Source organism: Ranitomeya imitator, chromosome 3 (assembly GCF_032444005.1).
Source record: "Ranitomeya imitator isolate aRanImi1 chromosome 3, aRanImi1.pri, whole genome shotgun sequence".
Lineage (NCBI taxonomy): Eukaryota > Metazoa > Chordata > Amphibia > Anura > Dendrobatidae > Ranitomeya > Ranitomeya imitator.
Genome location: NC_091284.1, coordinates 836511749 through 836525513, shown reverse-complemented (window position 1 = coordinate 836525513; position 13765 = coordinate 836511749). Strand labels below are relative to the sequence as shown.

The window sequence follows — 13765 nt, the reverse complement described above, 5'->3', positions numbered from 1 at the left end:
ATTTAACTCCATCTAGTTCTTTGTTCCTTGCCTCCAGTCAATGTTCCAGTATTGGTCTTGCTCTCTCCTGGATCGTCTTGTGGCCTGTCTGCCCTGCATAAGCTAAGTTCTGCTTGTGTTACTTTTGTTTGCTATTTTTTCTGTCCAGCTTGCTATATTGGTTTTTCTTGCTTGCTGGAAGCTCTGGGACGCAGAGGGAGCACCTCCGTGCCGTTAGTCGGTACGGAGGGTCTTTTTGCGCCCTCTGCGTGGTTGTTTGTAGGTTTTTGTGCTGACCGCAAAGCTATCTTTACTATCCTCGGTCTATTCAGTAAGTCGGGCCTCACTTTGCTAAAACCTATTTCATCTCTGTGTTTGTATTTTCATCTTTACTCACAGTCATTATATGTGGGGGGCTGCCTTTTCCTTTGGGGAATTTCTCTGAGGCAAGGTAGGCTTATTTTTCTATCTTCAGGGCTAGCTAGTTTCTCAGGCTGTGCCCGAGGCGCCTAGGTCTGGTCAGGAGCGCTCCACGGCTACCTCTAGTGTGGTGTGATAGGATTAGGGATTGCGGTCAGCAGAGTTCCCACGTCTCAGAGCTCGTCCTATGTTATTAGTAACTATCAGGTCACTTTGTGTGCTCTTAACCACCAGGTCCATTGTGTTTCTGAATCACCAGTTCATAACACTGGACATGGTGTGGTGATATCTGTCCCTTGTATGTAGTATTATTTGGACACTATGTGGTGGTAATATGTGGTCTGGACATGGTGTGGTGAGATCTGTCCCTTGTATGTAGTATTATTTGGATACTATGTGGTGGTAATATGTGGTCTGGACATGGTGTGGTGATATCTGTCCCTTGTATGTAGTATTATTTGGACACTATGTGGTGGTAATATGTGGTCTGGACATGGTGTGGTGATATCTGTCCCTTGTATGTAGTATTATTTGGACACTATGTGGTGGTAATATGTGGTCTGGACATGGTGTGGTGATATCTGTCCCTTGTATGTAGTATTATTTGGACACTATGTGGTGGTAATATGTGGTCTGGACATGGTGTGGTGGTATTTGTCCCTTGTATGTAGTATTATTTGGACACTATGTGGTGGTAATATGTGGTCTGGACATGGTGTGGTGGTATTTGTTCCTTGTATGTGGTATTATTGGTCTGGGTATAGTGGATTGTGTTGTATATGGAGATAACTTTTTCTCTCAGATTTCAATAAGGAGAAAATTATTTAGATTAGAGATTAAATACCTGGATGTTTAACCCCTCTCTGTCCTGTCACTATTGCACAGTAGAAAATATGCACTTATAGAGGTTCTCTGGCAAAAACAAGTAATCATCTATCCCAAATACCTCAGTATTTGTAAGCCAAAACCAAGAGTGTGTGAAAAAAGCAAAATTGTTGATGTTTTCTATTATTATTATTTATTATTATAGCGCCATTTATTCCATGTAAAGCGCCATGGAATAAATGGGACATACAAGGGACAAATACCTCCACATCATGATCAGACCACATATTACCACCACATAGTGACTGAATAATACCACATACAGAGGACAAATACTGCAGGCCACAAACAGCTGGAGACAGACCGGAGCAGTGGTGATAATACATGAAGATGCCAGAAGGTGGCAAGCAGACAGAAGACTTGGATTTAAAGCACCACTCCAGCGGTGACAAAAAAAAAACCTGGACTGGTTCTTTAAGTATTTTCGGTGTTTTTTGCAGCAAAAACTTCAGCATTTGTTATTACCAACTAAGGCTCTGTGCACAAATTGCCGATTAGGCTTAGGAATTTCTGGTGCGGATTCTGCCTCTCCTGGCAGAAAACGCATCTGCGGATTTGTCACGTTTTTTGTGCAGTTCCGCAGCGTTTTTTGTGCGTTTTTGCTGCACGGTTTTCTTGCGGATTTGCTGTGTTTTTTACCCCTGCGGATTTCTATAATAGAATGGGTACAAAAACGCTGCAGATTCACAAAAAAAGAAGTGACATGCTACTTCTTTTAAACCGCAGCGTTTCCGCAGCGGATTTTCCGCAAAGTGTGCACAGCATTTTTTTTTATCATTGATTTACATTGTACTGTAAATCAATTGCGGATCTGCAGCGTTTCTGCACCGCAAAAAAACGCTGCGGATCCGCAGAGAATCCGCAACGTGTGCACATACCCTAAGTGAATGACGTTACTGAAGCCTCATGCACACGTTGCTTAGTTTTGCCTCGCAGATTGGATGCAGTTTCATATCTGCACCGTGTCAATTCTTTCAGTGTTTTTAACGCTATACAATGCGATGAGAAAGAAAAGTAAAAAATAAAAAATGCAAGTAGAAAATAAGGTAAAGCCGCGTGTGTTTATATTGTGTTTTTCCTGCCACAAGACACTTTTTTTGTGCGGAAATGTCTGTAGCAAATAATGTGTGCACATACCCATACACACATTCAGCTATATGCCTTATATACACACACAAATGCACCAATACACAGCCACAAGCATGCAGTCCACGGCACATATATTACACAGACACATTACATGCACTGTGCATATATTACACACATGTACACTCTGTAGCGGAATGGGCATCAGGCATCCTCAGTCTCATGCAATGGGGGGCACAAGACCCTCACTAAGTTCTCAATGTCCAGCTCTGCACAACAGACTGCTCCCCTCCCATTTGCCGACTACTACTAGAAGACCGGAGGGGAGTTGTATAATTGCTGTGTGGTCAGTTAGGACCAATAATGCTGAATAGTACAGAAGGATTAGTATCCCTCATACTCTTGTAAGAACAAACCTGTGGAGAGCAGAGAGGAGGCTGCAGTCTGCTCTGAAGGAGGCTCAGGGGCGTAGGCCGAGTTTGCCCTGTCTGGATTGCTGCAGTCGGAGCACTGGAGCAGAGCAGCGAGTGCAGCAGCCGGAGAGCAGTGCGGCGAGTGCAGCAGCAGCAGCCGGAGAGCAGAGCGGCGAGTGCAGCAGCAGCAGCCGGAGAGCAGAGCGGCGAGTGCAGCAGCCGCCGGAGAGCAGAGCGGCGAGTGCAGCAGCCGCCGGAGAGCAGAGCGGCGAGTGCAGCAGCAGCCGCCGCCGGAGAGCAGAGCGGCGAGTGCAGCAGCCGCCGGAGAGCAGAGCGGCGAGTGCAGCAGCCGCCGGAGAGCAGAGCGGCGAGTGCAGCAGCAGCCGCCGCCGGAGAGCAGAGCGGCGAGTGCAGCAGCCGCCGGAGAGCAGAGCGGCGAGTGCAGCAGCAGCCGCCGCCGGAGAGCAGAGCGGCGAGTGCAGCAGCCGCCGGAGAGCAGAGCGGCGAGTGCAGCAGCCGCCGGAGAGCAGAGCGGCGAGTGCAGCAGCCGCCGGAGAGCAGAGCGGCGAGTGCAGCAGCCGCCGGAGAGCAGAGCGGCGAGTGCAGCAGCCGCCGGAGAGCAGAGCGGCGAGTGCAGCAGCCGCCGGAGAGCAGAGCGGCGAGTGCAGCAGCCGCCGGAGAGCAGAGCGGCGAGTGCAGCAGCCGCCGGAGAGCAGAGCGGCGAGTGCAGCAGCCGCCGGAGAGCAGAGCGGCGAGTGCAGCAGCAGCCGGAGAGCAGAGCGACGAGTGCAGCAGCAGCCGGAGAGCAGAGCGGCGAGTGCAGCAGCCGCCGGAGAGCAGAGCGGCGAGTGCAGCAGCCGCCGGAGAGCAGAGCGGCGAGTGCAGCAGCAGCCGCCGCCGGAGAGCAGAGCGACGAGTGCAGCAGCCGCCGGAGAGCAGAGCGGCGAGTGCAGCAGCCGCCGGAGAGCAGAGCGGCGAGTGCAGCAGCCGCCGGAGAGCAGAGCGGCGAGTGCAGCAGCAGTCGCCGCCGGAGAGCAGAGCGGCGAGTGCAGCAGCCGCCGGAGAGCAGAGCGGCGAGTGCAGCAGCCGCCGGAGAGCAGAGCGACGAGTGCAGCAGCCGCCGGAGAGCAGAGCGGCGAGTGCAGCAGCCGCCGGAGAGCAGAGCGGCGAGTGCAGCAGCCGCCGGAGAGCAGAGCGGCGAGTGCAGCAGCCGCCGGAGAGCAGAGCGGCGAGTGCAGCAGCCGCCGGAGAGCAGAGCGGCGAGTGCAGCAGCCGCCGGAGAGCAGAGCGGCGAGTGCAGCAGCCGCCGGAGAGCAGAGCGGCGAGTGCAGCAGCCGCCGGAGAGCAGAGCGGCGAGTGCAGCAGCCGCCGGAGAGCAGAGCGGCGAGTGCAGCAGCCGCCGGAGAGCAGAGCGGCGAGTGCAGCAGCCGCCGGAGAGCAGAGCGGCGAGTGCAGCAGCCGCCGGAGAGCAGAGCGGCGAGTGCAGCAGCCGCCGGAGAGCAGAGCGGCGAGTGCAGCAGCCGCCGGAGAGCAGAGCGGCGAGTGCAGCAGCAGCCGCCGCCGGAGAGCAGAGCGGCCAGTGCAGCAGCCGCCGGAGAGCAGAACAGCGAGTGCAGCAGTGCTGCTCTTGTGAAGCTGCTCTCTTGCATGGAGCACAGACACTTGCAGGAGCGGTCACATCTGTTGTGCTCCCAGGTGATGGAGAGGAGTCAGGAAAGGCAGCGCTGCTGTGCCAGGCTGCTCTGGAAGAATGTGCCCTCAGGTGGTTAGGAGCATCAAGCTGTTGATCATGGGCTCAGACCCCGAATGTAACGGCCTAGTGACGCCCCTGCCCTGGAGCTCGCTGTGCAGAAGCAAAGTGGTGGGCCTGGAGTGAGCGAGACATGCTGGGGGCATCTCTCACCCAGTCCGGCCCCTTATACCAATAAAGTTAGTAATGCCATGATGGAGGCCCTGTGTGTATATACAGAACTGTGTGTGCTGGTCACCAAACCAGCTCTGCTATGTGTGCAAACAGCAGAGATTTTTCTTTGTGTTGATTTAGCTCAGTTGTGTGTGTTGAGGTTGCGGAATTGCATGCTGATACAGAGTTGTGTGTGTAGCAGAGCTGTGTATATGTCTATGTAGCAGAGTTGTGTGTGTACCAGAGTTTTGTATATCTCAATGTAGCAGAGTTGTGTGTGTAGCAGAGTTGTGTACTAATATGGCGTGCATCGTAATGATTAGGCTATTTTATGTATAACATCTCCCATTACCACATTAATTATTTACTACTCCCTTTATTTACTTTTCTGGGGAAAATCTATTTATGCACAGCGTCCACTTTATTCTCAGTAGTTATTTGACTAATGTATTTTTTAATGATGAAACTTGAGAAGGTAGGAGCTTGTGTATACTGGCCTTTTTCTATATATACAATCACTTTTTGATAATTTGTGCGTAGCAAAATAACGGAGGTAATTATTGTATTTTACTGATTAAATCTATTATCAACTTGATACCTGTATTTATTTCTCATACCCCTGTATGGTACCTTGCACTTTATTGCCACTTGGTGGCCTGTTCCCTTTTTAATTTTATGATGTGATTATTATTATACAATAAACTATATTTTTTTCTGAAAGATTTTGGTTGTGTATCATATTTGTAGGTGTTGAGAGTTGTGTAGCAGAGTTGTGTGTGTGGGTAGTAGAGTTGTGTGTGTGGGGGGTAATGTACTGTGGGTACAACGTATTGTGTCGGGCAGGTAATCTGTTGTGAAAGGTAATTCAGTACCACAATGGACATAGAGGTCAGCGCACATACAGTGACCTGGCAATAACCCAAAAACATAGAACGAGCTCTGAGACGTGGGAACTCTGCTGACCGCAATCCCTAATCCTCTCCAACCACACTAAAGGCAGCCGTGGATTGCGCCTAACGCTCCCTATGCAACTCGGCACAGCCTGAGAAACTAGCTAGCCTGAAGATAGAAAATAAGCCTACCTTGCCTCAGAGAAATACCCCAAAGGAAAAGGCAGCCCCCACATATAATGACTGTGAGTTAAGATATAAAGACAAACGTAGAGATGAAATAGATTCAGCAAAGTGAGGCCCAACTTTCTGAACAGAGCGAGGATAGGAAAGGTAACTTTGCGGTCAACACAAAACCCTACAAAAACCACGCAAAGGGGGCAAAAAGACCCTCCGTACCGAACTAACGGCACGGAGGTACACCCTCTGCGTCCCAGAGCTTCCAGCAAGCAGAAAAAAACAAATTGACAAGCTGGACAGAAAAAAACAGCAAACAAATAGCAAAGAGGAACTTAGCTATGCAGAGCAGCAGGCCACAGGAACGATCCAGGAGGAAACAGGTCCAATACTAGAACATTGACTGGAGGCCAGGATCAAAGCACTAGGTGGAGTTAAATAGAGCAGCACCTAACGACTTCACCACATCACCTGAGGAAGGAAACTCAGAAGCCGCAGTACCACTTTCCTCCACCAACGGAAGCTCACAGAGAGAACCAGCCAAAGTACCACCCGTGACCACAGGAGGGAGCTCTGCCACAGAATTCACAACAGTACCCCCCCCCCTTGAGGAAGGGTCACCGAACCCTCACCAGAGCTCCCAGGACGACCAGGATGAGCCATATGAAAGGCACGAACAAGATCGGGAGCATGGACATCAGAGGCAAAGACCCAGGAATTATTTTCCTGAGCATAACCCTTCCACTTAACCAGATACTGGAGTTTCCGCCTTGAAACACGAGAATCCAAAATCTTCTCCACAATATACTCCAACTCCCCCTCCACCAAAACCGGGGCAGGAGGATCAACAGATGGAACCATAGGTGCCACGTATCTCCGCAACAATGACCTATGGAATACGTTATGTATGGAAAAAGAATCTGGAAGGGTCAGACGAAAAGACACAGGATTAAGAACCTCAGAAATCCTATACGGACCAATAAAACGAGGTTTAAACTTAGGAGAGGAAACCTTCATAGGAATATGACAAGAAGATAACCAAACCAAGTCCCCAACCCGAAGTCGAGGACCCACACAGCGTCTGCGATTAGCGAAACGTTGAGCCTTCTCCTGGGACAAAGTCAAATTGTCCACTACATAAGTCCAAATCTGCTGCAACCTGTCCACCACAGTATCCACACCAGGACAGTCCGAAGACTCAACCTGCCCTGAAGAGAAACGAGGATGGAAACCAGAGTTGCAGAAAAACGGTGAAAACAAGGTAGCCGAGCTGGCCCGATTATTAAGGGCGAACTCAGCCAAAGGCAAAAAGGACACCCAGTCATCCTGATCAGCAGAAACAAAGCATCTCAGATATGTTTCCAAGGTCTGATTGGTTCGTTCGGTCTGGCCATTAGTCTGAGGATGGAAAGCCGAGGAAAAAGACAAGTCAATGCCCATCCTACCACAAAAGGCTCGCCAAAACCTCGAAACAAACTGGGAACCTCTGTCAGAAACGATATTCTCTGGAATGCCATGTAAACGAACCACATGCTGGAAAAACAATGGCACCAAATCAGAGGAGGAAGGCAATTTAGACAAGGGTACCAAATGGACCATCTTAGAGAAGCGATCACAGACCACCCAAATGACTGACATCTTTTGAGAGACGGAAGATCTGAAATAAAATCCATAGAGATATGTGTCCAAGGCCTCTTCGGGACCGGCAAGGGCAAAAGCAACCCACTGGCACGAGAACAGCAGGGCTTAGCCCGAGCACAAATCCCACAGGACTGCACAAAAGTACGCACATCCCGCGACAGAGATGGCCACCAAAAGGATCTAGCCACTAACTCTCTGGTACCAAAGATTCCAGGATGACCAGCCAACACCGAACAATGAACCTCAGAGATAACTTTATTCGTCCACCTATCAGGGACAAACAGTTTCTCCGCTGGGCAACGATCAGGTTTATTAGCCTGAAATTTTTGCAGCACTCGCTGCAAATCAGGGGAGATGGCAGACACAATTACTCCCTCTTTGAGGATACCCGCCGGCTCAGATACACCCGGAGAGTCGGGCACAAAACTCCTAGACAGAGCATCCGCCTTCACATTTTTAGAGCCCGGAAGGTATGAAATCACAAAGTCAAAACGGGCAAAAAACAACGACCAACGAGCTTGTCTAGGATTCAACCGCTTGGCGGACTCGAGATAAGTCAAGTTCTTATGATCAGTCAAGACCACCACGCGATGCTTAGCTCCTTCAAGCCAATGACGCCACTCCTCGAATGCCCACTTCATGGCCAGCAACTCTCGATTGCCCACATCATAATTTCGCTCAGCAGGCGAAAACTTCCTGGAAAAGAAGGCGCATGGTTTCATCACCGAGCAATCAGAACTTCTCTTTGACAAAACAGCCCCTGCTCCAATCTCAGAAGCATCAACCTCGACCTGGAACGGAAGCAAAACATCTGGTTGACACAACACAGGGGCAGAAGAAAAACGACGCTTCAACTCTTGAAAAGCTTCCACCGCAGCAGAAGACCAATTGACCAAATCAGCACCTTTCTTGGTCAAATCGGTCAATGGTTTAGCAATACTAGAAAAATTGCAGATGAAGCGACGATAAAAATTAGCAAAGCCCAGGAACTTTTGCAGACTTTTCAGAGATGTCGGCTGAGTCCAATTATGGATGGCTTGGACCTTAACAGGGTCCATCTCGATAGTAGAAGGGGAAAAGATGAACCCCAAAAATGAAACCTTCTGAACACCAAAGAGACACTTTGATCCCTTCACAAACAAAGAATTAGCACGCAGGACCTGAAACACCGTTCTGACCTGCTTCACATGAGACTCCCAATCATCCGAAAAGATCAAAATGTCATCTAAGTACACAATCAGGAATTTATCCAGGTACTCTCGGAAGATGTCATGCATAAAGGACTGAAACACTGATGGAGCATTGGCAAGTCCGAATGGCATTACTAGATACTCAAAATGGCCCTCGGGCGTATTAAATGCAGTTTTCCACTCATCGCCTCGCTTAATACGCACAAGATTATACGCACCACGAAGATCTATCTTGGTGAACCAACTAGCCCCCTTAATCCGAGCAAACAAATCAGATAACAATGGCAAGGGGTACTGAAATTTAACCGTGATCTTATTTAGAAGGCGGTAATCTATACAAGGTCTCAGTGAACCATCCTTCTTGGCTACAAAAAAGAACCCTGCTCCTAATGGCGACGATGACGGGCGAATATGCCCCTTCTCCAAAGACTCCTTCACATAACTCCGCATAGCGGCGTGCTCAGGCACAGATAAATTAAACAGTCGACCTTTTGGGAATTTACTACCAGGAATCAAATCGATAGCACAATCACAATCCCTATGCGGAGGTAGGGTATCGGACTTGGGCTCATCAAATAAATCCCGGTAATCAGACAAGAACTCAGGAACCTCAGAAGGGGTGGATGACGAAATAGTCAGAAATGGGACATCACCATGTACCCCCTGACAACCCCAGCTGGACACAGACATGGATTTCCAATCTAATACTGGATTATGGACTTGTAGCCATGGCAACCCCAACACGACCACATCATGCAGATTATGCAACACCAGAAAGCGAATAACCTCCTGATGTGCAGGAGCCATGCACATGGTCAGCTGGGTCCAGTACTGAGGCTTATTCTTGGCCAAAGGCGTAGCATCAATTCCTCTCAATGGAATAGGACACTGCAAGGGCTCCAAGAAAAACCCACAACGCCTAGCATACTCCAAGTCCATCAAATTCAGGGCAGCGCCTGAATCCACAAATGCCATGACAGAATACGATGACAAAGAGCAGATCAAGGTAACAGACAGAAGAAATTTTGACTGTACCGTACCAATGGTGGCAGACCTAGCGAACCGCTTAGTGCGCTTAGGACAATCAGAGATAGCATGAGTGGAATCACCACAGTAGAAACACAGCCCATTCAGACGTCTGTGTTCTTGCCGTTCAACTCTGGTAAAAGTCCTATCGCACTGCATAGGCTCAGGTTTAAGCTCAGGTAATACCGCCAAATGGTGCACAGATTTACGCTCGCGCAAGCGTCGACCGATCTGAATGGCCAAAGACATAGACTCATTCAGACCAGCAGGCATAGGAAATCCCACCATGACATCCTTAAGGGCTTCAGAGAGACCTTTTCTGAAAATAGCTGCGAGCGCACCTTCATTCCACTGAGTGAGTACGGACCACTTTCTAAATTTCTGACAATATACCTCTATTTCATCCTGACCCTGACACAGAGCCAGCAAATTCTTCTCTGCCTGATCCACAGAATTAGGCTCATCGTACAGCAATCCGAGCGCCAGGAAAAACGCATCGATATTACTTAATGCAGGATCTCCTGACGCAAGAGAAAATGCCCAGTCCTGAGGGTCACCACGCAAAAAAGAAATAACGATCCTAACTTGTTGAACTGGGTCACCAGAGGAGCGAGGTTTCAAAGCCAGAAATAGTTTACAATTATTTTTGAAACTCAGAAATTTAGTTCTATCTCCAAAAAACAAATCAGGAATAGGAATTCTCGGTTCTAACATAGAATTCTGAACCACAAAGTCTTGAATACTTTGTACTCTTGCCGTGAGCTGATCCACACATGAAGACAGACCTTTAATGTCCATTGCTACACCTGTGTCCTGAACCACCCAAATGTCTAGGGGAAAAAAAAGGCAAAACACAGTGCAAAGAAAAAAAAATGGTCTCAGAACTTCTTTTTTCCCTCTATTGGGAATCATTAGTACTTTGGGCCTCCAGTACTGTTGTGAAAGGTAATTCAGTACCACAATGGACATAGAGGTCAGCGCACATACAGTGACCTGGCAATAACCCAAAAAACAAGAACGAGCTCTGAGACGTGGGAACTCTGTTGACCGCAATCCCTAATCCTCTCCAACCACACTAAAGGTAGCCGTGGATTGCGCCTAACGCTCCCTATGCAACTCGGCACGGCCTGAGAAACTAGCTAGTCTGAAGATAGAAAATAAGCCTACCTTGCCTCAGAGAAATACCCCAAAGGAAAAGGCAGCCCCCACATATAATGACTGTGAGTTAAGATGAAAAGACAAACGTAGAGATGAAATAGATTTAGCAAAGTGAGGCCCAACTTTCTGAACAGAGCGAGGATAGGAAAGGTAACTTTGCGGTCAACACAAAACCCTACAAAAACCACGCAAAGGGGGCAAAAAGACCCTCCGTACCGAACTAACGGCACGGAGGTACACCCTCTGCGTCCCAGAGCTTCCAGCAAGCAGAAAAAAACAAATTGACAAGCTGGACAGGAAAAAACAGCAAACAAATAGCAAAGAGGAACTTAGCTATGCAGAGCAGCAGGCCACAGGAACGATCCAGGAGGAAACAGGTCCAATACTAGAACATTGACTGGAGGCCAGGATCAAAGCACTAGGTGGAGTTAAATAGAGCAGCACCTAACGACTTCACCACATCACCTGAGGAAGGAAACTCAGAAGCCGCAGTACCACTTTCCTCCACCAACGGAAGCTCACAGAGAGAACCAGCCGAAGTACCACCCGTGACCACAGGAGGGAGCTCTGCCACAGAATTCACAACAGTAATCTATAAGTCCATTATAAGTGTCCGTGTTCTGCCGTTCCCAGCACTGCTCTGGTCGGCGTCCTCACCCGTGACCTGCTGGATCCCAGCGTGCCCTCGGTGTGGTGCGGAGGTCACTTTCTCAGGTCTTTGAGAATCAGATTTTGGCTCTGGACTCGCATTAAGTCGCCTCCGCTCCACACAGAGGCCGCGGCGTGATCCAGAGCCGTGACGCCGGAGCAGAGCAGAGCCGTGAGCAGAGCAGGGAAGTCCTGCAGTACTCCACACACAGACACACACACATTACTGAGGAGAAAGTCACTGGAGATCTCCTGCAGGAGATGCTGTGAAAAAAACACCCGTAAATGAAGGACCTTCCCGGGACCTCGGGCTGCGCCCACCTTCCCGGGACCTCGGGCCGTGCCCACCTTCCCGGGACGTCGGGCCCCGCGCCCACCTTCCCGGGACCTCGGGCCGCGCCCACCTTCCCGGGACCTCAGGCCGCGCCCACCTTCCCGGGACCTCGGGCCACGCCCACCTTCCCGGGACCTCGGGCCGCGCCGATCTTCCCGGGACGTCGGGCCGCGCCGATCTTCCCGGGACGTCAGCCCGCGCCGATCTTCCCGGGACGTCGGGCCGCGCCGATCTTCCCGGGACGTCAGGCCGCGCCGATCTTCCCGGGACGTCGGGCCGCGCCGATCTTCCCGGGACGTCAGGCCGCCTCGATCTTCCCGGGACGTCAGGCCGCGCCGATCTTCCGCTGTTTGTTTCTCTCTTGGATTTGCCTACAAATAGTGAGGTAAAAAACTGACCAAATACTGAAGGTGTGAACGTGGCCTAAAAGTTAGCGAACAACCCAAGCGTGTATCCTGAGGAAAACAATGGAGTGAGGGCACCAAAAGGCAATTCTGCATGGGGCACCTTTCAGCCTAAGCCGGAGTGCAGACGCCGTCCTCTGCCGGCTGATAGGAGACTAAGGAGGGGAAGAGACAGCGAACCATCCCGGAGCCGCGGTCACCGGCACCGAGGTTTCTGGGATGTTTCCTGCTTCTCTGCTCTCCAGCTTGTGAGACAGGAAGTGTAGCAGGAGGGGGCGGGGTTTCGGCTGCAGACTTCCTGTCCCTGCAGTGAGCGCGGCCATCTTGTTGGTGGCGTCTCCTAGTTCCCAGGACTCACACCTGGTGGCAGCAGGCGGCTCCTCCTGAGCTCAGGGGCAGAGGAGATGGGGTATTAGTGGCAGAAGTCATCGTCCTGACAATATACCGCTGTCCCAGCGCTATATATACACGTCTCATCAGACGGCCGTGACACCAGACCTTCCAACTTTTGAAGAACAGAAGGATGGATGAATTACGCGGCGCCTCTGCAGATTTTGGTCACGTCCCGATTCACGGCCATTTCCTATTTCTTTCTCCCCCGGTAGCAGGAGTTGTCAGAGGGGCGCTGACAGTGAGGGACAGACCTCAGACTGCAGGGCGCAGGACCAAATCCGGGACTGTCTGCAGCATGCGGGGGTCTCCGCGCACTCATCCATGTCAGGCTACTTTCACACGTCAGGTTTTCACCGTCAGGCTCAATCCGTTGAATTTGTAAAAAAACGGATCCAGCGAAAATTTGCCCCGGATCCATTTATTTCTCATAGTCTTGTATTAGCGCCGGACGGCCTCATGTTTTGTCCGTTTTTCGCCGATTGTTTTTCCGGCATCTGGAAAAAACGTAAACAGTAATGTTTTTTGTCTGCGACGGAAAACCAGACAGCACCTTCCGGCTTTTCATAGAATAGAAGCCAGCGACAGATTCCGTTTTTTTTAACTGAGCATGCGCCAAATTTTTCTGCATCCAATTAGCTGGATAAGCTAGTCGGATCCGTCGAATCAGTTTTTCACAATCTGCGACTGATCCATTTTTTTCAGAATTCGCCGGATTGAGCCTGACGGCAAAAAACTGGTGTGTGAACGTAGCCTTAAGGTATGTGCACACGTAGATGGAACCTCTGCGGATTTTTCCGCACCTGTTTTGAATAATCCACAGTTAAAAAGCACTGCGGTTTACCTGCGGATTTTATGCATTTTTTGTGCGGATTCCACCTGCGGTTTTACACCTGCGAATTCCTATTATGGAGCAGGTGTAAACCGCTGTGGAATCCCCACAAAGGATTGACATTCTGCGAAATAAACAACGCTACGTTTTCGCGTGTTTTTTTCCGCAGCATGTGCACTGCGGATTTTCTTTTCCATAACTTTACATGGTACTATAAACTCAGGTAAAACAGCTGCGGATCCGCAGCAAAATCCGGAACGTGTGCACATACCGTTAGTGGCAACTGGACGAGGGAGGGGCCGCAAATCTCTAACCTTCCAGGGTCCTCGGTGCCTGTATGGGAGGCCGTCAATCTCTAACCTTCTGGGGTCCTCGGCAGCTGTATGGGA

General features: G+C 50.2%; 1 protein-coding gene and 1 pseudogene across 1 annotated transcript; one reads left to right on the top strand and one right to left on the bottom strand.

Annotated features, from left to right (window-relative positions):
* Positions 1–12390, bottom strand: part of LOC138671841 (zinc finger protein 850-like) — a 187626-nt pseudogene extending 175236 nt beyond the window's left edge.
* Positions 1609–4570, top strand: LOC138671840 (uncharacterized abhydrolase domain-containing protein DDB_G0269086-like). The gene is made up of 2 exons (XM_069759971.1): positions 1609–1669; positions 3624–4570. Exons 1-2 carry the CDS (start codon positions 1609–1611, stop codon positions 4568–4570), a joined length of 1008 nt encoding a protein of 335 aa, XP_069616072.1.
* Positions 12391–13765: the final 1375 nt, after the last annotated feature.

Excerpts from the sequence above, each read along its gene's own strand:
- LOC138671840 (XM_069759971.1), top strand. The coding sequence starts at position 1,609 with ATGAAGATGCCAGAAGGTGGCAAGCAGACAGAAGACTTGGATTTAAAG. Across the intron at positions 1,670-3,623 it reads TTTAAAGCACCACTCCAGCG|AGCGGCGAGTGCAGCAGCCG; the intron begins GTGACAAAAAAA and ends GCCGGAGAGCAG.